Raw genomic sequence first — 23116 nt, forward strand, 5'->3', positions numbered from 1 at the left:
AAGGAATACTTATTCATTGGCACAATAAACAGAAACGATAGCAGCAGCATCAGAACAGAACAAAATGGCTTTGGTCTGAACTTTCACATCTGACTAGCCTTTTAATCCCTATAACCAATGTAACACACATCATTTTCCTTAATACTACTAACATCTCTTTTTGCTACAGATAAGGTGGTATAAACATAAGAGGCAACAAAAAGACAACACATGCTGACATTCAGTATAAACAAAATTGGACTTCGGTGCAATTTTTTTTAAAGTGGTCTCTAAACTTCTATTCAAGATTCCCCAAATCATTTCCATGAAACAAACCATTCCTCAGAATCTGCCACTGAGGAAAACAACTGAACTTTTAGAAGATTCTTATTTACCACTCTGTAGGAATGCGTACATATAACTTCAAACTATTACCTACTCAAAGTTGCCTCTTAGTTACTGGTGACTGAGGTTTAACTCATCAACCAAAGACCACAGCAAATCTGTTTGGGTTTTTGTTGGGGTTTGTTTTTTTTTTCCTTCCCTGCATTCCTTTCTACTCCTGAAATAGGTGCTTTATTGTGCATTAAAATTTTATTTTGACAGCGTTAGCTCCAAGTAAAAATAACCTAAGGATGCCATGCGGGAACTTTTTCCTATGCAGCTCTGTTACACAGCAGGAGGAGCACCCCACACGACCAGCAGCACTCCAGGCCTGCAGCCACGTGCCCATGTGGGTTCCTGTCATCATCCTTAGCTCTCCCTGCCGTGACAGCCGGGCACAATACCCTGCTGAACGTCACTTCTCTTGCAGCAAGTAATTCTCCTCTCACATGCGAGACACGCTACCTTTAGCGGCTCACACCTCACTTGGATGGTTGCACTGTTACCGAAAGTTTGTAAAGGATCAGGCACAAAGCCGGGATAACGATCCTTACCCAAAGCCGTCTCCAAAGGAAAGCAACACGCACTGCCCCACACCACGGGGCTCGGGTACACGGGACACGCTGGCTCCGGGAAGCCAAATTAGGGACGATTCAAGCCCGACATTGAAAGCCAGCTCCGGGGAGGCTACGTGCACCGGCACAACCGGCCTCTCGCCATTTAACGCTGCCCTCCCTCCGGCGTATCACGCGAAGAGAAGCGCAGCAGAGACGCAGTAAGGGGCAGAGAAGGACACCGCAACTCGGCGGAGCCCCCGGCCCGGCCCGGCCGCCTCCTCCCGCCAAGCCCCAGGCGCGGCCGCGGCTCCCGCGAGGGCGGGACGGGGCGGCGGGGGCCGCCGAGCAGCGCTCCGGCCCGGCTTGGGCAAGTTCAGCACCGCCCAGGCTTTGCGGGCAGAGCCGGCCCGTCCCCCGGCACCTCGAAACCGCCGAAAGCGGGTGGGGGGGGCGGACGGACGGACCCCGCCGCGACGCGGACCCCGGCGAACCCCCTTCCGCGCCCGGCCCCGGCGCTCGCCTGGCCGCTCCCCCTGCCCCGGGGAGGGCGCAGCCCCGGCCGGTACAAACCTTTGTTCCCCACGGCGATGGCGGGGCTGCCGCCGCCGGAGCTGCTGCCCCCGGGCCCCTCCTGGCGGGGACCGAGCGGCGGCGGCGGCGACCGCTCTCCCTGGGAGCCGCCGCCGGGGCTGGCGGTGCTCGGCCGGGCTCTCTTCCGAGGGGGGTCCCGCCCGCAGCCCGCACTCATCCTCGGCGGGCCCGCCTCCGCCCGCCCAGCCCGCCTCAGCCGCGCGGGCCCGCCAGCGGCCGCCGGGGCCAGGCGGCAGCCGCCCCCCGGGGACGGCGCGACGACGCGGCGGCGGCGGCTCTGCCCCTCCGCATCCTCCGGCCCCGCGGCGCCGGGCTCGTCCCGCCGGCCGCGCCCTCGGCGGGAGGGCGCGGAAGGAGCGCTGGGGCCGGGGCCGAGCCGCGTCCAGCGAGGGGGGGCCGGGGGCTGCCGCCGCCGCCGCTCGCAGCAAAATGGCTCCCCGCCCGCCTCACCCCTCTCACCATGGCGACCCGCTCCTCCCCCTCCGGCGGCGGGCGCGCGGGCCGGAAAGCAGCGCGGCGCGCTTTACGGCGGCGCGCGGCGGTCGTTGCTGCGGCGGCGGGCGCGGGGCCCGGCGGCGCCATGGAGGGCGGCGGCAACTCCAAGGGCACGGGCCTCGGCGGCCTCTTCGGGGCCGGCGGCGTGGGGTACTCCCACGCCGACCTGGCCGGGGTGCCACGTGAGTACCGGCGCGGCAGGGGGCGGCCGGCGAGGCCCTGCGGCGGCGCCCGCCCTCGGCCCGGGCGGCGGGGGGAAGGCAGTATCCGCTTCCCGCCAGCGGGGCCGGGCCGGGCCGGGCCGGGCGGCCGATCGATCGATCCCTGCGGGCCCGGGGGCGGCGGCACCGCTCTCGGAAATCAGCGTGGCGCGGCCGGGGCAGAGGGCCGGGCCGGCGGAGCGCGGCCCCTGAGGGGCCGAGGGCCCGCCTCGGCAACGGGCCGGGGCCGCGGGAGGCCGAGGCGCAGCGCTTCCTCCGGCCGGCCCTGCCGGGGCGCCGGGCCGGGGAGGGATCGGTCCCTGCCGCGTTTTAGTCAGTCGCGTGTCTTCGCGGCGGAACGTCCGCTGCTTCCGCGCACCGGGCCTGGCCCCTTCTTACTTACTGGGCGTGGAATTGCTACCGGAGAAACTGGTGTTAAAGTACTCTATTGTTTTTTCCTTTCAGTAACCGGAATGAGTCCTTTGTCGCCGTATTTAAACTTGGACCCCAGGTATCTAGTACAGGTGAGAAGGCGGCCTGTTTTTGTGTTGAACTCGAGTCCGTTGTTTGTATATGAGGTCATATGTGAAGACCTCAAAAACCCTGCAGTGCTGTGCAGTGTGTACTGGAGTCTCGAACTGATGAGCAGTTGAAAGGAACGATTTTTTTCAGTATTGTTCCTAATAAAAGCTTGCAGCGCCATGGCATCAAGGAGAAGAAAACCAGTTTTAATACAGAGCGTAAGTAAGACTGTTGTGTCAATATAAGCCTGCTGCTATGGAAGAGAGGAGGTCTCCCTCCCTACTCTGAGGCATACAGCCCCAGTGCACCCTTGCACAAGTTCTGGCATTTGTCACACCCTCCACTGAGCCCCTCCAATCAGTAAGAGCAGCCGGAAACTCTCCACTCTTGATGGATTAGCTTTCTGTACTGTGATGAGTTCAGTCGGTTTACAGATGTGTTCAGCCAGACCCCAGACCTGATACAGGCTTTGTCATCATCTGTGCTGTCATCACAGCAGCAGCAAATTTCACACCACTTTCCTTATGTCATTTCCCAGCTGAAGGGAGACTGTCATGAAGTAGAGCTTTCCCTTTTATTCTACAGAATAATGTAGCTGTTGTACTTACACAGCTTAATACTAGTTAACCTAACAAGATGGCCTGTAGGCCACCATAAGGAAAATAAAATAATTTAAAATCCTATAATGTTTTCCTTTATCAGCAGTATTAACTACAGCTGAAAAGGTTTAAGTTAATCCAATAAGGATGTATGTCTTAATGATTTTATTTAGTTAATATTATCTATATATTTATATATATGACCTATATTATTTCAGAACATTAAATTTTGCAGAAGTAGCACTGAAGGTCAACAGTTGTATAGTATCTGCTAATCTGTATGCCTTTTATTTCATGGTACACTGGGTCACTGCTGCTTTTGTAAGTTGAAAGCTCTGAATGCAGTTCTGGGGGCTGTTTTTTATATTTCTCTTTCATGAGAAGCTGTTGTAGTCAAGATTACAACATAACGTTCCCACAGTGGTAGGAAGCAGGGGATGTGCCTCTGTTTGAAGTGGATTCGCTAGCATGATTATCTTGCCTGCTGTTGTTGAGTGGTCGAAAAAATGCTAAGTGATTATTTAGACCTCTTCTGAAAATACCCTCTAAAGTTGTCTTGTTTAGTTAGTACAGTATATCTGGGAACATGCTGGTGTTAAAAATGGTACAACAGAATATTTGGAACAAAGCTTGTATATACTGATAGATTTTTTTTTTTTTAAAAAAAGCTTGCTTTAAAAGAAAAGAAGGTATTGGCATTAGCATCATGACTAACTTGCAAAACAGTTCTAAAAATACCTATTGACATAACACTAGAGGCTACAGTTTGTGTTGTAACACTTCACTGCTCTTTAGGTTTAGCACTAGCAAGTACATTGAAATAAAAGGGAATTCCATTTAAATGTGAGAAATTTTTTTTTTATTTGAACAAGTTGCCCAGGCAAGCTGTGGAGTCTCCATCCTTGGAGATGCGCAAAACCTGGGCGCGGTCCTGAGCAACCAGCTAGTGCTGACCCTGCTTTGAGCAGGGGGGTTGCACTAAACAGTCTCTGCAGGTCCCTTGCAACCTTAACCATTCTGTGATTCTAAAAATTGAAAGAAAAAGACATAGCTAATATTTTAAAATACAAGAACTTATATTATTAGCCTTTAAAATTGGTTTGTCTGTGAAGGTGTGTGTGGAGGGGTGAGGGTCTCCTGTATTTAAAGATCATCAGTTTGCTTTCAGGATGCAGAGAGAAAGTCGGCCTTATTGTTGAGAATCTTACATTTTGATCCTGGCCTTCCCATAATAACAAATGCTACAGTGGTACTCGTGACTTTAAAACCCACTTTCTATGTTAGTCCATTAATGCAGGCACAAACCAATGTGTTTTCTGCAATGCTTTTTTTACCTTCAGCAGGTATCCATTATAAAATAGCATGCCAGCCTTTGTCACAAACCTGGAGGATAGGCTTCCTAGGTTGTTGTCTCTGTAGAAACATAGAGGTTACATACAGAGGACGAATGCTTCATCTTGACTTTCTGGACAATAGTGAAAACTCTTAAGAAACTGCTAAGTAGTGTATGCACTGAATTTCTCCAAATACCTAGTTACAGGGAAGATAGAAACCATAATATAGGTTCAGTTAACTGATAAAGTATTCACAATTTTAGAAGTTGTATATTTTTTATGTATTGCTGTCCATGTTTAGTGGCAAGTATGGACTAAGAAAACCCCTTAGAATGCAATTACTTGAGCCTGCAGTTGTTGTGGTCATATATCAGTTAAATGGGGGGTGAATAATACTATGACTGGAGAGCACAGAAGCAGAAAGGGCAATCTTACCGTTTTAGCACCTTATCAACACGTGTACATCTTGTCAATGTCTCATCTTGAAAAAGTGCTTTGGCCCACCTTATCTCTACACATATGCTAGTTCTCAGCCCATTTCTTTAGCTTTTTAGACCAATCTGATTTAGGAGAACACAAGCCTGTCCCTGTGGGAGAAAGATGGACAAGTAAAAAACTACCAGCCTTGCATATTTCATGCCTGATCATCACTAGTTTTGAATGCATTCCGTGCTTTTTCATGTCTTCAAAATAGGTCACTTATTTCAGTGCAAGGAAATACTTCTTTCAGTACAAAGGCAGTTTTTCTTTAGTGTCAGAGTAGTGGAAAAACTTAATGCATTGCTGCATAAGTATAGGTTGCTCAGTGAGGAAACAGTGCTGCACAGTCAGACACCAAGAAGATTTTTAGAGAGCAGCGAGTCTTGTATTGCCTGCTGCAAGCTGTAATAAATAATTAAGCAAACAGTCATTAAAAAAAAAAAAAAACAACCACCCACACAATATGAGTTCTGTGGCTGCCCAATGTAATTTATAAAAAGTTAGGACAGGTAGGGGAAAAAAAAAAGCTCTCGGTCAGTTTATCTTTTTAAAGTCTTTTTTCATTCATATTGAAGTATACACATAGCATATTCCATTTCTGTGCTAGTGTGGACAACAGTTTTACAGAAACACTGGTTGTATATGTCTTTTCTTTAGTTCATTGTATGGATTAAAGAAAAAAATTTATTATGGCATACATTTTGAAGCAGGTACACTTGGAAAATACAAAAGTGTTTGTTGGTTTTGTTTTGTTTTCCCCCAGGATACAGATGAGTTTATCTTGCCCACAGGAGCCAACAAAACTCGAGGCAGATTTGAGCTGGCCTTTTTTACCATTGGAGGATGTTGTATGACAGGTAGGTGGCTGTGTTTTTCACTTTTCCCAGCTGTCCAGGTAACACCTATGTACTACAGTAATTGACGAGACTGTAAATGTCTTGTTCTTAAATAAAGAGCTATTTGACTTCAGTCTATACACTGAAGTCTATTCTCAGTGTTTGTTTCTAGTATTGTTCTTTTTGTTCCTTTTCTTCTTAAAAAGTAATAACTGATATTATGCTAACTAGGGGCAGCATTTGGTGCGCTGAATGGTTTGCGACTTGGCTTGAAGGAGACACAGAATATGGCGTGGTCAAAACCTAGAAATGTACAGTAAGTGTTTAATCCCCCCAAAGAGTACACCTTAGTGACAGAGTTGTTTCTTTCAGCTTGTACAAGGTTAGATCTGAATATACCGCAAAAATAAATGTATTTTTGTGTCTTTAGTGGGGACAAACAAGAGTCAGTGTTTGTCTTCATCAGCTTATGAAATGTTTTTAGTTATAAGGATGTTCAGTTCAAGCTTTTTGCTTTTCATTTTGTGACAACTGGTGTGTCCTCTGACTTACCTTAAATATTTGAGAATAAATTACTACTCTGGTATTTACTAGAAATCTACTTCAAAGTCAAAACAGTGTTTTTATACGTTGAAATATTCCCAGAAGCAGCACAGTTTGCTTTGAGCTATTTTTTGCTGTCACTTACCTGAGAGTGAGTTCTCTCTTCTTTCCCAAACTTTTCAAAACCAGGAAGAGATTAAAATACAGAAGCTGGGCCTGCCTGGATTTGCATTAGGGACAACATTCGTGCGTGCTGCTGAGCAAGTGTTGCATGGTGGAAGTTGTTATGGATTACGGCATCCACGAATACCCACGGCATTCCTGTGTTTTTACCTTACCTGATTATTTGAAAGAAAGCAGTAAAGATAGGAACACATTTTTTCCAGCAGTATGCTTCTCCTAGAATTATTGGTAGTTTAGATATAACTATAAGAACACTTAAGTGCCTGTGAAGGAGACATAGCAAACTAGAAGAGTGGAATAACTGGGGGAAAACATTTTCACTCCCACAATACTTTGGAAAAAGGGAATTTTAGAAGAGGCATTTAATATTTCCTAGGATAGTTTGTACTGGCTCTGCTCCTTTTTAAATTCTCTTTCTGTATTCTTCATCCCCTTCTTTACCATTTTTAGATTTACAGCTAGAACCAAAATATTCCCCACTACAATTATGACTCTTCCATAACGTCCTAGATGAACAGAGTTGTACTTTATGTATTTGGAATGAGCCGAGTCACAAAAACATGTTAAGGGCGGACTTTGATGGGTCGAGTCCAGCAGGTGGCAGTCAGTGCTCATGCTGCTGTTAGTACTTGCCCTTCAAGGGAAAAGGCCTGCTGAAGGTCATCACCTTGAAACTGTGTATTAAATTCCACGTTTTCCTAATCAGGTGCAGGGAAGAGACTTGCCTAGCTAGATTTCCTTCAAATTTATCCTTAATATACACAGATTTTTTTTTTTAATGAATTTGAGTTTTGCTGTTAATCCCCATCATCAAACATCTCACAGTATGTCATGGTTATGAAAATTATGAATTTTCTCATCAATTGAGAATTGATGTAATGTTAACAAAATGGGGATGGGGGTTGTAATTAGGGGGAGATTGTCAATACTCTAGCCTCTTGGATTTTTTCTCTTGTTTTAAAATGAAGTTTTCCATTATTGTTTGATTCAGTACCTAACCATCTTCAGTAATGGCCTGTGTCTCCTAATGAAAATTATTAAAAAGGGAAAGTAGTGGAAAATAAATCAGAAGGAACATAATGTGTGACACTTTCATTGCTTTAAATGATAAACTAAGTTCCAGTGGTAGTCAGCTGTCCAGAGCAGTACTGTGCCTGTGATAGTGTTACACTGCTGGGAGATAAAGATCAGTCATTTCTTCTGGCTGCTGTTGTCACCGTTCTGGAGACAGCTGATGCCAAAAAGAAGTGACATTGTGCTTCCCTGAGAGTGCGCTAAAGATTTGCTTTCCCTCTTTAGTGCTAGTCTGGAAGCACACATACAGAAATACTCCGAGTACTTTACCTTTTGTTGGGTGCTAAGTTTGACAAATGGAAGTGCAAAAGATTGCCTCTTTTCTTCCTGACTTGCTTTAGTTCAGACTTGCTTTTAATACCTACACCATTTGTTCAGGCATCACCATGCTCCCTGACACATGGTCCCTGTATTGCTTGCACCTTCTAGAAGAGCACTCTAGTCTTCTTGGAGGTCTTTTACCCAGTTAAGTCAGCATAAGGGTATCAGTCATTCTCAGTAGCTACGTGTAGTCACCACGTAAGGAACATTTATCAGCTAGGGTTAGAAAGTCATTTGAAGGGAAGAGATTGGATTCTTGGTAAGGGGCAAGTTTGACTTGAAAAGAGAGAAAGATTTTCTTAAGACTTGACAGGACTAAATATTTGCCTTCAGTATTGCTTGCATTACTATTTGTAGTATGCGTGATAAAGGAGATTATGTATTACCAAGCTGTGTGCTTTTCCTCACTGTTTTGTTTTGAAGGGCTTTTGGTTCATTATTCCAGTTTTATTAATCAAATGTATAGTTGTAAACATATTACACCCACTATCATAAACACTGCGTCAATGTAAACACAGAGACCTAAAGGTTTTAATACCTTTTTAACTCCTTTATAGAATTCTAAATATGGTGACAAGGCAAGGAGCTTTATGGGCTAACACTCTGGGATCTCTGGGTAAGTAAACTCGTTATTTTGTAGGGAAAGCAATTTAAACATGTAACTGTTTGATGGGAAAGTGTATTCTCTAAATTTTCATTATGAAATCCATCAGGAAAAACTGCAGGTTTTTTTTTCTTTGGGACATGAGGGCATTTCAGTAAACATTGAAAAGGAAATTAAAGGCTAAAATAGGATTTGAAGCATAAGTAGCCAAAAGCCTGTAATTAGAAACCAAAATTTTTAGTATATTACGAACAAGAACTCTAGCTATAGAATAGCAGGGATAACTGAAAGTTATAGATAATGCTTACTTGTTAATAAATTCCAGTTAAATCACAACTTAAGTCAAAAAATGTAATTGAATACTTCAGAAATAACTTTAATAACCTAAGACTCAGTGGTCATGTAAGCAACTGCCTGATGTCTGTTTCCAGCTAAAGAGTCAACAAAATTTTATCTGTAGAAGAAATGTGATAGTGACTACAAAGACTTACCCTTTTATGATGGTAGCTTAGCTAGAAAAATCACATATGATACCACCCACTTTAAATGTTGCTTATAACTAATTCGGGTTACAAAAAAAGAGAAAAGAAAATGAACAAAAGCCTGATGTATGAAAAAGAAACTTCTGTGAACTGAGATTTGGGTGGGGAGGGGGCTAGGAAATAAAATCACACCAGTTGCCTCAGAAAAACAACTTCAGATGATTTCATAAAAGTCAGTGGAATAACTAATGCCGTAGAGAATACAAGTTCTTTGGTTCCCCCCACTGCCCCAATCTTAAAAGACCAAAGGGTGCTCAGTTTGAAAGGAGAAATCCAAAACTGATGAAATTATTTTGAAGAAGATTAATGATGGAACTCATTGCCACATGAAGTGATAACAGAAATTAGCAATATTTAAAACAAGAGATTACATCATACTTTAACCCAGTCTACATATATTTGAATTTTGAAAAATGCATCAAAGCATAGGCTAAGTTGCATTTATTACATTTTGTTTCAGTCGTATTTCTAAAGAGTAGATTAGTCTGCCATTTAACTCAGACATCAGCTTTTGACGTATAATATAGAGGCCATGGTTAGAGATGGGCTTCTGAACTACAGTGAGAATGGCACTTTTCATAAGAGATGCGTATTGCCTAGTGAGTTTTGTGGTGGGATGTTTGTTTTGTTTTTCTTATTTTCTATTCCACATCTAATCGAAACGTCTGAAAACTGAGATGCAGGCACACTGCAGTTCAAGGTTGCAGGTTAAGTGACACATTAACAGGTTTTTTCAGCTGTGTTTGAAGAAAGATTACTCAAGAAAATGTTTGTGCATTCCAGTAACAAACTGTTATTTTTCTTATAAAATATGGCCTGCCAAGCCACAGAGCTAAGCAGAACTTGTTATTTTGTGATTTGGTATAGCTCTGCCTTGTCCTAGGTACCAGAGAAGTTCCTTTCAAGGAGCTGAAGTATTTTTGCCTCTTAATTCACTTGTGCAGCATTTCTGTACCTCAAAGATTCCTTTTGTCACTACCAACAATTTTTGTCATTTTGTTCCTAAACAGAGGTAGCAACATCTGTGTTAAACAATTTTTTAAAATGTTGAATTCAGCTTTTCCTTCCCCTCATTGTTAATACTACATGCTACTAAGACAAGGTAAAATACCATTGCCTATGCTGAATGGAGAGAGATGCTACTGTTCAACTCATCAACATTAACATGGTTGCTTATGAAGTATTTACATGCTTTTTAGCAGAAGTAAAGATTTCAAATTCTTGGAGGACAAGGGATGATTTAAAGTGTCATGGTGTCTTTTTCACTTTAAAATGATGACACACTCTACTGTTCTTTGTCAGCATGAAATGTGATTATAGCATGAGGGGTGAGGATGGGGGTGCCTTCTCCCTTCATCAAAATGCATAGATGATATATGCATCCATACTAAAAGCCCATGCATTTCTCTTTCTAGTCCTTTCCAGGACAGTCCCCAAAGTTCTCCCAAAGCAAAAGGCCCTCTGGGGACAAAGTTTTCTTATGCAGGCAGAGATGAAGCAGCTGTAAATGTCAAATCCCAAGCAATCTAATAGTCATTTATACAGGAAATGCAGCCCATTGTACTTCAGCCCTTGATAACATGATCTGAATGCTGCACTTAACTTGCATTTCATCTCAGTCACACGTGGGCAACAATTTTCTCTACTACCTAGAAAGTGTTGTTAGGTTTAGTTTCACACAATCCACAGAAGACAGTATAAAGTCTGCCACTACAAAGTTAAACCCTCAAAAGTTTTTTAAACAAATTTGAACTAGCAAAATGGGCTTAAACTTCAGTCAGTGCTTTATATCACATATTTATCATGTCTTGAGGCAGTACTAGATGTCATGAAGAATGCTTCTTTATAACCAAGCTATAGCTAGAGAACTAAAATTATCTGTAAAATAGAAATAGGTCTGGAAAAAACCACAAAAGACAGGATTTGGCAGAGGATTCCCCCCCTTTAAATAGACAGAAAGTCTGTGCTTCAGAAGCATAGTCTAAATAGTTACACCGGGACTGGATTCTAAGCCTTGTGTCTCAGAGAATGGGAGTTTTAACTTGAATTTTTAATATGTTTTTCTTTCTCAGCTCTACTTTACAGTGCGTTCGGAGTCATCATTGAAAAAACACGAGGTGCAGAAGATGACCTGAACACTATAGCTGCTGGAACCTTGACAGGAATGCTATACAAAAGCACTGGTAGAGTAGCAAAATGTTTCTAGTTTTCCTGTTCTTGTGCTTTATGGTAGTTATTAGGATTCTCATTACTTTTACTAAATACTGTCCTGCTCTGAAAATCAGCAGTGTAAAAATGGTACACTAGGAACGAAGACCTATTAGTTCAGTATCCCCTAACCCACACATTGTTTTTCACACAGCTAAGTCTACTCAAGGAAAACTTGCACTTAAAAAAAAAAATTCCAGCTGAATTAAATTGGATTCTTTCCAGCTTGCACAGGACAATAATCATGAAAGCCAAATTATGTCTGTTACATACTGAATAAACACTCAAATATTTCCTCAGATTTGTAGTGAGATGTATAAAATACATACCCAGCTCATTCTTAGCCATGTTTTTCAGGTATAGCAGGAATAAAACCAATAGTTTCTCCAGTCCATGAGTGGATGCAGGCAAATGGGAACTACCTTCCAAAGTGGAAGGGGGCACGGGAGGGGAGAAATACACAGAACACAGTTGGACTGCATCGAGATGAAACTTATTACAAGTGATTCATGTGATAGTACCTGGAGCTGCAAAAAAACTATACACATAGAGAAACTGGTATATTTATAAAGTTATTACTTAGCTGTTTGTGAAACTGTTGTCTTGTGGTAGGACTCTAGTCTTTGCATAGTGGTCAAAACCAACAAACAACGTTATTTGAGAACAGTGTGGATTTATGGTTAGTTTGCTGATGCGTAGTGAATTGTTTGCAGAAGAGAGGGTCTGAGCTTCATCAGCAGAATGCCTCTTAACACATATTCCAAGCTCAACAATTGAGGGGATCATCTTTTGAGGACTGCTGGGTACCACAGATGGACATTACCACAGGAAAAATGTATATGTTTTAAGTACCCCGATAAAGGTTTTGCTATAGGATTCACCTCTATTTTACTGAGGAGATAATTCTAGAATTAACCTATGTACTTTTACATATCTAACTGAGCCTCAGTGTCTTAGAAGTGTTCCTGAAGGCCAGCTTTATATATGGGGCAAAACAGTTTGAGAAGTCTTATTTTCCTGTTGGCCTAGACTGATGGAAACCAAAAATAATTGGCTTGAGCAGCCTTCATAAGTACTAGCTTGTGCACTTAACCTTGCAAGAGCACATAGCTCTCTTGTAATCAATTACTTATTTGGGATTTCACGAGTAATATAACAGATCACCAACAACAGCTGAATAGGGTAGCAGTATAGAAGTCTAACGTTTTCTGTAGGAAGTTATTAAGAAGGAGAACTGTCATCTACGCTCCAGCAGAAGCTTGGTGCAGTGCAACCATGGGGTAACTACTCCAGTCACATGCACAGTCATCTGACACTACAAAAATTTTTCTTACCAGAGCACAGTGGGACTTTTGTTTGTAATAAAGGATTTACTGAGCTAATAGTAGCACTGATAAAGGTAAATGTAGTCAATAAGTCTATATTCATTACAGTATTGTATTTCAAGTATGTGTTGTGCATATGAACTGTAGTGCGTAGAAACTCCAAAGAAATACATTTTTCACCATATGCAGAAAATTTGAGTGGCACAGCAGACCTTAAAGGTCAAGGATTAGTTCTGGAAGTGAAAAAGTTAATTCCAATCTTATTTTCCTTTCTTTTCTTTCATGCTCTGTCCCTCTTGCTTCCTCTCCTGTCACCCTATGCCAGAATGCCCTTCCTAATTCTGTATAGCAAAGCTTCCTTCTAAGTTGTGCCTTTACCCAGCATCAATATATATTTACCTAAAAAACCTTGACTATTTAAACCATATGCAAATGATCAGTTCACATCTGGGACGTATTTCAAGGTTGTAATCATTTCCTGCGTTACATGTTGTGTTGGCATTAACAAAGGAAAATTTGAAAGCCGTCAGGGACGTTTCTGTTATGAATCCCTGTATTTTAGTGTTGGCTGGAAACTCCCACAAACAGGCCATTTCAAATCAAGGCTTTCTGTAATCCACAAAGGGTGGATACGGAGTTCAAGGCAGTGCTGTTCAAACACTCAGATTTCCCGCTTCCATCAGTCCTGTTCTGTAAAGAGATCAGGGACATTTTTAAGAAGAAACTGTATAAAGTATAGCAGGTTTTTTTATTATGACTTTCTGGTTAATGTTTAGACATAGCACTGATGGGAGAATCACATCAGCAACCCTGCTGCACTGAAAAATACTCTTGTGTACACTACACAGCCTAGATCAAATTTCTGAAACAAATGATTAAGCCTTTGCTGAGGGGGATGAGTGAACAGGAAAAAAAAAAGTGGGAAGACTTTTTGAAGGCTGAAATTTCTTGCCCCAAACTGGTCCCAGTTTTCACAATTTGTCCTTGTAGAGGTGTTAATCATTACCAAAATGCCAGCAGTCAAACCAAAAAGGCTTTCCAAAATACACACATTCTAGAGCCATTAGATTGTGAGCAGTTATGTGTGAGGCTACTTAACACACAACTCGTGTAAGAGAAGGTAAAAGAGCATTAAAAAGTCTCCAGGTGAGCACTGTGGAAGTTCAGCCCCCCTGTGTTCACTGAAGTGGCATTAGTCACTGAAAGTTCCCCACTGCAACTGACTAAAGCAGTTAAGACACCCAGACTTCTGGTCCTCCTCAGAGTGAGTCAGGTACTGTTAACTTGCCATTATAAATCAAGCGTTAACTGGAATCCTTCTCAGCATACTGTATGGCTTAAGTTAACAGATGTTGAATTGAGTTGAAGGTAAAACTGATTTGAGGAGCTTTGAAACAGCATACTAGTTGATCCCTTCTTTGACCAAAGTGATCTCTAGCTTTCACATTTATTTGAAATGAAATTTAATACCAAGATTACTCACTAGATTTTAGCCCAAATGTAGCAATCTAAGTACAGTATTAACTTGTTACACTAGACTTGCAGCTTTATGGAAGCTGCGTTTTGAGTTCACAACTTAAACAGAATGTTCTGGGTAGAAGTTGAGTGATGGAGGGGAAAAAAAACCCTTTGTGTTCCTTTGCCAGTGGTATATGTAGTAGAAATGTTGTTGCAACTTAGTCAATCCTGTTTAAGTTTTGCTAAAAGGGAGTCTGATATCCTAAGTCCACAAGGATAGCTTTTCCATTTAATAAGATATTATTCTTTATTCTTCAATTTCAAGCAAAGGCAGAAATTGAGATCTGTTATGCCAAGTTTTTTCTGTTAAATGTTACAAAGCGCAAATACTAACGTATCTTAAAACAAACAAATATTTAGCCCTCTTGCATGTGTTTTCAACCTCTTCTCTAAATCAAACAGCTTTATTTTGTTTTTTCATAATTGTATTAGTTTCTGAAAGTAGCAAAAATCAAAAAGATTACTGTCACTGTGAACTATGTCACTATTATTCCCTCCTACCATGAAAGTGCATGTGGTTCCAGTCATCATGTCACAAAGGTACAGCTGGTTGAGGATCTTACAGTCCTCCTCAAGCATGCAGGATTGATCACTCAGGAGAAAGATACTGAGCTAGGTGGGGACTTTGGTCTGACCCAGTGTGACAGCCATTAATTTCTCATTGAAATTCCTGACAGAGGCTTTAGTAAGCAAAAAAGTTAAATAACCTTACCTCTTATCTGAGGGTTACACAGGCTGTAGATGTTCTTTTTCTTAGATAATTATTTTTTCCCCCTCTTGAGGTTAGGGAAAACAGGAACGAAAATAATGCTTTGGACAAACTAAATTATTTTGTTTACTGTACTTCTGTGCAGTAGGAACCCGATACTAGATAGAACATCTCATGCCTTTTGCACAATAGGTGTTACATAGTTTGGTATAAAATGGTATGCATCTGAAAAGAAGGGAATTGCATGCTAGCAATAGCTGAAGGGAGTAGTTGTCATTTTAAGACCTCAGAACACAACCCTGAAAAGTCAATACATTATGAGTTAATTAAGAGGGGCTAAATGCTTTATTGCTAGCAGTAAAGTCTGGCCAGAGCTAAAGATAGGTTTTGTGGCATTCAGCGGGTAGGAGTTCAGGGCAGCTGTGTTAGCTAACTACTTCTTGAGCTATAAAAGCCTCTTTCCTTTGGGCTCAGTCTGGGATGGGGGAGGTGCAGACAGGGTTTTTTTTCTTGTTTCTGTTTGGTGAGGAGGGGGAGGTTTTTGCAGACTGCTGGAGGTATGGCCCTGGGATGTCTTATTTTTCTGCATTATTTGGAGAAAAGGAAGTAAAGGATTTGCTTCTGAATTTTGAAGTTCCGGGCTGTCAGGCATTTTAGAAATTAAGAACCTCTGTCAAAACCTGCTTTTAACGTAACAACTTTATAGGACTATTAATCAAATGGTATTTAGTGAAAGTATTTTGTTTCAGGTCTGAAATAAGGAAGAGATAAGGGTAGAGTACAAGCATGTGCTACAGGTAATAGCTTGTTGAGGCTTTCTTTGTCACTTGAGGGCTAACATCTAAGAATACGTGTGGCCACTGAGAGCAGTGCTGCCTTCTGCCCTGCTCTGCTAAGCAGAATCAGTGAACAGAAGTTCCCTGTGCTGCAGGAGACCTGTAGCTGAAGTAGTCTCCTGTCGGTCAGGTGCTGGTGCTTTCACTCAGTGAGAAGACAGGGAATGTTAATAATGTTTGCAAAGTAATTTTAACAGCTTTAATACTTCTAAACTTTTAAATTAAATTGTAAATTCTTACTGTTTTTCTAATTTAGCCTTCACACCACAGTAAGTACAGGAAGTGTTCCCTGTCTCAAGCTTTGCTGTTTCTGTATTTTAACTACAATACTGTCTTATCTGCAGCAGTATGAAAGTGGAACATGCTTTTCTGGAATGTATCTTGTTTCCAAAAAGAAGTTTATCAGTTTCCTCAATAATTTCTGTACCCACAGACTTTGCCCACACTTAGAAGATTTCATAAAGTAACCCCTGTGGAGCAGCAGGAGGAAACTATTCGAATTTTCTACTGACATAAGACCACCCACAGATGTTCAAACAAATGTCTGCCTGATGGTTCAGAGGGTCTGGCTAGCTACCACTGTTCTTGCATTTGGAGAAAAACTGAGGTTGCCTTGTACATTTGAAAAGTCAAGCCCTTTAAACCATTTAAAAATATTTTTGTTCCTGGAAGCCCTAAAGGAAGAGAAACTGTTTGCATTCTGAATATCAGAGAGAGAGATTGGAAGACAGAAAACTAATCACAGCTTTACTATTACAATTCTTTTGTTTGGCATAAATACCTATGTCTGGGTTTTCAGTTAAGGTGTTTCTAATGTTTGCTGTTGGATGGTTCTTGCTTTAAACATCCCAGGAACTATCCCAGGATAGAGTAACACATTCTGAAAATAGACACACTAAGGTCCTAACTGGAAGATTTTGCCCTCGCGTTATGCCATATAGATAACAATTTTACCTACTATACGAGTCAAATTCAGTGTTAGGAGTGGATTATACCATGAAGAAATGCAAAGCTGCACTATTAGAATGCTGTGTGTCGTTGCATAGCGTACTCCAAAACCTATTCTAAATGCATAGAAGAGGGACAATACTCTATGGTGAAAGGGTGCAGCAGCTAAAGTCAGAGACTAAATTCTCATTTAGAGAACATCAGATGTATCTTTGGAAACCCATAGCAGTTCTCAACTATTGTGCAAGGTGCTTGGTCTCAAAATACCTGCTTTCAGAAGTGTCTGTCAGCTGGAACTTTAAGTTATCTTATTCTGACGTGCAAGATTAGGGGCTTATGACCATGTTTCTAGGAGGGTTTGTCAAGGCAGACTTGGTATCAGAGGCTTGCAGAGAGCGATTGCAGAGGAGGGGTGGGAACATGTTCTATCATGCAAACACAGCTGGGATGGGAGTGGAGAAATTTTGTATTTATTTTTTTTAACAAGGTAATCTTCTCAGAGGGCTTAACATTTCCTGCCCAGCAACTGGGCTGCGTTCTACAGTGCATTACTGTTTGATGCCTGCCACAGACTTGGAGATACTTACTCAAATGCAAATCTAACCAGTTAGGGAAAGTTTTTTCTTTCCCTTTTTTTGTAATTACTGTGGATAGTTCAGAAGCCAGGTGCAACTGCTACAAAACAGATGACTGGCAAAATTTTGTAGCAGAAACATAGGGAACCTGGTAAGAAATATTTCTTGCATGTTTTCTTCTTGGATTTTTTCTAACTCAGTAATTTACCTGTACCAACTGCACAAGCTTAGTGCCTGTTCATTAAACAGACTTCCACTGAAACATCTTCTTCAGCAAAGTCCCCAAGTTGTCCACAAGACCTACAGACTGCTTTAGGCCTGGTGGTTGGCACTTTGTAGGTGGATTCGGAGCTGCCAACCTCACCTGGCTGACCTCAGCACATGAAAATATTATCATTATTTTTTGTGTTAGGAGTAGTATGTCTTAGCAGTGCTGTGTCTAAGTCTGCATGGATGCTAGAAAGTGGCTCAGCTATCCAAATTAAAGAAGGTAACTTTCTTGTACAATCTTGACTTCACAGAATCTGGAACCAGACTTGATCAGCCTTCAACCTACCTTTCTTCCATAGGAAGAACAGGATTTTAAGGGGAAAGGAGAGGAATTGAACCTGGGGCTGAGGGAGGAGTCTATGGGAATAGTCATAGCTCTGTACTGCGTTGCATTCTGTGAGGATGTTCCACGTTTCATGCATTTCCCTGTATACCATAATGGTTAGGAGCCCTCTTTGGGGGTTTCTTCTGTAAGCAATTGCTTTCTAATACAAACAGCGGAAAATCAGGCTCACTAATGTTTTATTCATTTTCCCAAAAGTAACAAGGAGTTAGCATTTTTACAGATTATCTCAAATATTTGTTTTGCACAAAGTGTCCTTTAAATTTCACCTGTGGCTTTTTGCCAGAAGCTGCTTGCACATGGTTAGTTCTGTGTACCCAGCTGCAACCCCTTCATGTGAAAAGCTTTTTGTGCAACAAATTCAGGATGACTTACCAAAAATAGAAGTCTACATCTGCATTCCTAAATCCTGATTTAGGCACGTAGGTGCATAAACAGTATGGCTTTCCTTCGAGCTGTTGAGTTCTCAACAGTGAACTCAGGCTTATAGTCCAAAAAACTCTCGAATCACCACAGCTAGTCTGGCAATGAAATTTCTAGAAACTATGGCTAGACATGACCTCTAGTGCCAAGTCCAACTTGTGCAGCTTCTTGGTTTCATTACATGCCTGGGCAATGTGAGTAGGTTTAGCAACTCCAATGAAATCCATTTAATCTTGCAGCACAGGTAATGCAGTCTCAGTCTGGCTGACACCAACAGCTTCTTGCCCCACTACAAGCCTAAATGCAATTCTGTGAGACAACTTTATGACCATAATGGAAAAAAAAAATTACTGATTACTGAGACGCATTTCTTTTCAAGTTTGAGGAACCTGAATTCCACTGTCAGTTTTACCAATAAAGCAGGCAGGTTTTATCTAGCTGTGAGCAGAAACTGGCCTTGTTCTATATACCATACACATTATCTAACTTGCTTCGGCTGGGATTGATAAACATTGCAGAATCAAACTCAGTGAAGTTTTCCTAGTGTTGAGGGTCATACTCTCAGGTGTTCCTGCACATTTATAGTGCGTTCTGGGAGCTTTACCAAGGCACTTTCTACTACTGAGGAATAGAAGCATTTTGGTGTTTAGTAAAAGCAACAGAAGTTTCTAATTCTGTCCCTGTACACCACAGCCCTCACATGGATGGAATGGGGTTGTGATGCCATCTGACTCCCAGCTCCAGCCAGGTGTGCTGGCTGCCAGTAGTAGCCAAACTTGCCCTGTATTTTTACCTTCACAACTTGCAGAAGCTTCAAGTCTTGAGTGAGCAGTAAATATAAAATAAAAAAAGAAAGATTTTTTTTTTAATCACCTGTGTGACTCAATTTTTGCCATTGCAAGATGATAATTTTGAATATTAATAATAGTAAGAATAAAGAAAGTTGTTCGATGTATGACCTAGTAAATTCTTGCCAGTTCGTCCCTTTCATCTTTTTTTTTTTTTTTTTTTTCCAAAAGGCTTTAAGATTCCAAAGACACAAAAGCAGTGATGATAAGTTCTCTGTGATGGCCCTCATTAATCTCTGGAGCCCAAGGTCATGTCCACATCAGCTGCTGTTGTGTTCAGTTATTTCCCTCCTGCCCTTTCTCCTCGCCCCCCAAACCTACTTACCATAACTGACAAACATTATTATTATTATTATTCCTCATCTGAAATCCTAAATGGAGGAGTTCTTAAAGCAGGAAGAGATCATATCTATCTGTAAACACCTGTGTTGAGGACAGATGGAATAGATAAAGTAGGACTTACAAAAAGCCACCTTTGCTTCAAGTGTTCTGTAGTGGTTCACTCAGGCAATAGTGCTAAAATAGTTTGAGAGGAAGTCATACCAGCAGAATTAGTATCAGGATCAGGAATGACCTTTCTTGAGCCTGGCAGCAGATTTAAGGGCAGGGTAGAATTAGCACAGGTACCCTTTCTGGAAAGTTATTCAAAAAAGAAAAACTGTTTCATTAAGATGCCTCTGGATTTGAACAGCTTCTTGGAAGTTGCTGTAGCTGATCATTTCCTCGGATGTAACTTTAATGGGTTTTAATCTGTTTTTCTATTTCAGGTGGAGTGCGTGGGATAGCACGAGGTGGTATTGCAGGTCTGACGCTTACCGGCCTTTACGCTCTTTATAACAACTGGGAGCACATGAAGGGCTCCATAGCCCGGCAGTCCCTCTGAGCAGGGCAGCCAGCGCTGGACGGAGGACACGCTTGCATAGTCACCAATCAAATCAGTTGCGAGATCTGTCTGGTGCCCCTTCCTATTTTATTTACAATTAGTGTGAAACTGGAGGAAGCTATGCTGGGAGGAACCTCTTGACACCATGTAGCTGGACTGGCCCTTTTCTTCCCGCCAGCCAGTCGCTGGAGAGGCAGCAATATTTGTTGGACCTGCAAGTAAGCAGAGTGGCCACCGAGATAGAGTCTCCCTGACACGCTCACCAGCTAGCCCTGGGCCAGAGCTACGAGGCATGCTCGAGTCCCATAGCTGTACCTGCTGCGCTACCAGGTTTGTTCGGTTGCGTGTGCTACCACGATAGCGCTGCATAATAAAGTCTGTGTCCATAGAGCTATTCACTGCAGTTTTTCAACGTGCATCGCCTGGGCAGCCGGTGCCCCAGCAGCTGGAGCCAGTGGAAGCCTTAAGTAGCAACTGGCACAGGGCAAGGCTTGTTATTCTGACAGCACAGGGTAAGCTGTAAAAAGGGACATCATCATTAATAAAAAGGGTGGTACTTACACAATGCTGTTTCTATGCTTTGCTGTTCCGACTACTGATAAGACAAAAATGTGCTGCATCCAGTGACTTTTATTTACTTTTATTTTGTTTTGGAGGACCGATGTGATAAAATCCTGGGGGAGTTAGTGGGTGAGGGGGGAAGTGAACTAACAGGCTGATGGTCTCCTGATGCGAGGTGATGGTGAGGCATACCAGGGCTTGACTCCACTCCCTTATTTGCACTAATAAATAAGGAACTGGTTGTTTCTGGGCGAGGTACGGTTGCTGTTGCAGCTGCCAGTGGATTATCAAAGCTCATGGGTACTGCAGGATCTCGGAACTCGTTTAGCTAACAGTTAGAAACCAAGCAGTATAAATACTCCTCTTATTGCCCATTACAGGATTTTTAATTAGTGACAAGCTTTTTCCTCCAAGTAATGTTTGTAGGTTTTTGGCAGAATGAAGACGTGATGAACCTACACCTTCTCCAGTGTTAAAATTAAACCATGTACCAAGCGTCGTTTGCAGATAAATTAAACAGTAAGTTGCGAATTAGTTCAGTAATTGGAATTGCTATGTAACAGCAACTTTTAAATAATTAAACAGGTCTGAGACAGCACGAAGGCAGGTCAAGGGAAGAACAAGAAACTTAGCGCTCAATAGACAACTTAATGCAAAACAAGAGTTTACTTTGAGTTTTCCTTACTAAAACGGTTCTTGGTAACTACATGGCACCCAACAACATAAAAACAACAAAAAAAGCAGCAGAGGGAAGGTGGTACCTCTTACCTTCCTCTGAGAAGAAATGCCACTTTGCCAAGAAGCCTCTTTAGGAGGAGATGACTGCTGGGACTAGCTTTTTATAGAGCAAGTGCTCTAGCTAACGAGCCTTCATAGTTGAACTCGATTAGCTTTGCTTGGATACCAGGTCAAAGTAGATGCTTTGTGCCGGCACTTAGCTAGATGTAGCATAAAGGAAGGAAAAGAGGTCTTTTCTCACCTGCTTTGTAAATGCTGTTTCTCGTTAAGCCGTATGTTCCACTGTCTTTTAGTGGGCTGTGTGTTACTGTTGTGGTGTTAGAGCTGGACCTTCTAGCATGCATTTTTCGAGGGCTGTATCGCCAAAGAAACTGTCCCCTACTCACAGTCTGCTGAAAGGTGACATAGGCACCAGTTGCACAGCGCTGTCACATGGAACATCGGGAAAACACGTGCACTTTCTTCCCAAGCTTTTTCTCTCCCCATTGGCATCCGTGAGTTCTCCCCACCCGTGTTTCTCGGTCACCGTTAACAGGATTTGCACTCCTGCACGCTTAAGAATGCTGGATGAAGGATTGAGTGCTGCTTTGGGGGGCTGATGGTGGGCAAGGGTTGCTTTTTAAGTGTCAGGAACTTCACAATGTATCTTTTAGGTTTTCTAGAGACTTTTTCCAGACTGAAATATGACCCAGGAGCTCTCTGCCCCTAACTGAAGTGGAAAGCTGTGAAGCTTAACAACTGTCTTTCCTCCTTTAGGTGCACTGGAGATAATGTAGGAATAAGCTTTTGGAAGTTCAAAGTTGCCACAACCTTCAGGCTAGGCTGACGCTTGAGACAGCATGTGATCTGGTCTGCAAAACCCTCAAATTTCCTGGAATTGCTTGCCTCGGGGCAGAACTGAGTGCATTTTTCTGAAATAGCTGTGTTTCCAAGGCTATTAAAAGCTTTAGTTCATATCCTAGTTGTATGTGGAGTGATCCATAGCTTGCGCTATGAAATACAACCAGCACGGAGGCAGCAGTGAGGAAGGTGAATTGTAAGTATGGAACACAGAGAACATCTTTATGATGTTCCATGTCAAGACTTCCCATGTTCACAATTTAATAGTGAACAACCAGTATAAAGTTGCCACTTAAAGCTGTGACCAGAAGTATATCCGGGTTCAGTAGGAATAAAAGAAAGTAAAATCAAGTTGGAAACGGGATCTGGGAAGCAAGTTATAATCCTGCCATGCAGTATTACGTGAATGCGAGCATGGGAGACCTTGGCCATCTGGAAGAGCTGTGTTTTATCCTCTTGCCATGCCAGTCATGGCATCTAGTTTTGCTGATAGACCTGAGACAGCTTTCTGTGGTGTGGCAGCAAGTGAGGGAGTCTGAGACAACAGGTATAATGAAAGAAGGCTTTTTGAATCTTGTCAAGCTGCTTTTGTATAGTCTTTGGAACAGAGAAAGGCAAACCCCGTTCACCACTCCCTGTCAGCAGGTGACTTCTCTTACAGTTGGGGGAATTTGTTGGAACAATCACTAGTCACGTGGTAGGAAATCTCCAGCTTCCTCCATGAAGCAGAAGCTACTGCTGAAAACAGGAGGGAAACATATGCTAGGGCAGAAAAAGGATGCAGTGTTCGTAGCCTGCGTTTCCTCTGACCTAATCTGGGACTGAGAAAGGAGGGGGAAAAGCCTCT

The 23116-nt window shown here is 42.5% G+C and overlaps 2 protein-coding genes and 1 non-coding gene across 6 annotated transcripts in view; 2 read left to right on the forward strand and 1 right to left on the reverse strand.

Annotated features, from left to right (window-relative positions):
- The window catches only part of PARG (poly(ADP-ribose) glycohydrolase), a 75350-nt gene extending 73337 nt beyond the window's left edge, over positions 1–2013 (reverse strand). For 2 of the 4 annotated variants that reach the window (XM_030031164.2, XM_030031163.2), the window contains exon 1: positions 1491–1958. In XM_030031164.2, the coding sequence (XP_029887024.1) occupies positions 1491–1668 (178 nt within the window). In that variant the 5' untranslated portion in view covers positions 1669–1958. The other 2 variants (XM_030031165.2, XM_030031166.2) reach the window with 2 other exon arrangements.
- Positions 2014–2028: 15 nt separating this feature from the next.
- Positions 2029–20695, forward strand: TIMM23B (translocase of inner mitochondrial membrane 23 homolog B). Its single transcript, XM_030031200.1, has 7 exons — positions 2029–2188; positions 2672–2730; positions 5905–5998; positions 6209–6293; positions 8656–8714; positions 11317–11427; positions 20015–20695. The coding sequence occupies exons 1-7, from the start codon at positions 2092–2094 to the stop codon at positions 20128–20130; spliced, it is 621 nt and encodes a 206-aa protein (XP_029887060.1). The 5' UTR covers positions 2029–2091; the 3' UTR covers positions 20131–20695.
- LOC115348648 lies at positions 7822–8024 on the forward strand. The gene has a single exon (XR_003925886.1). It is a non-coding gene; the product is annotated as a small nucleolar RNA SNORA74 (small nucleolar RNA).
- Positions 20696–23116: the final 2421 nt, after the last annotated feature.

This window comes from Aquila chrysaetos, chromosome 11 (assembly GCF_900496995.4).
Source record: "Aquila chrysaetos chrysaetos chromosome 11, bAquChr1.4, whole genome shotgun sequence".
NCBI lineage: Eukaryota > Metazoa > Chordata > Aves > Accipitriformes > Accipitridae > Aquila > Aquila chrysaetos.

Excerpts from the sequence above, each read along its gene's own strand:
- TIMM23B (XM_030031200.1), top strand. The coding sequence starts at position 2,092 with ATGGAGGGCGGCGGCAACTCCAAGGGCACGGGCCTCGGCGGCCTCTTC. Across the intron at positions 2,731-5,904 it reads ACCCCAGGTATCTAGTACAG|GATACAGATGAGTTTATCTT; the intron begins GTGAGAAGGCGG and ends GTTTTCCCCCAG. Across the intron at positions 5,999-6,208 it reads TGGAGGATGTTGTATGACAG|GGGCAGCATTTGGTGCGCTG; the intron begins GTAGGTGGCTGT and ends TATGCTAACTAG.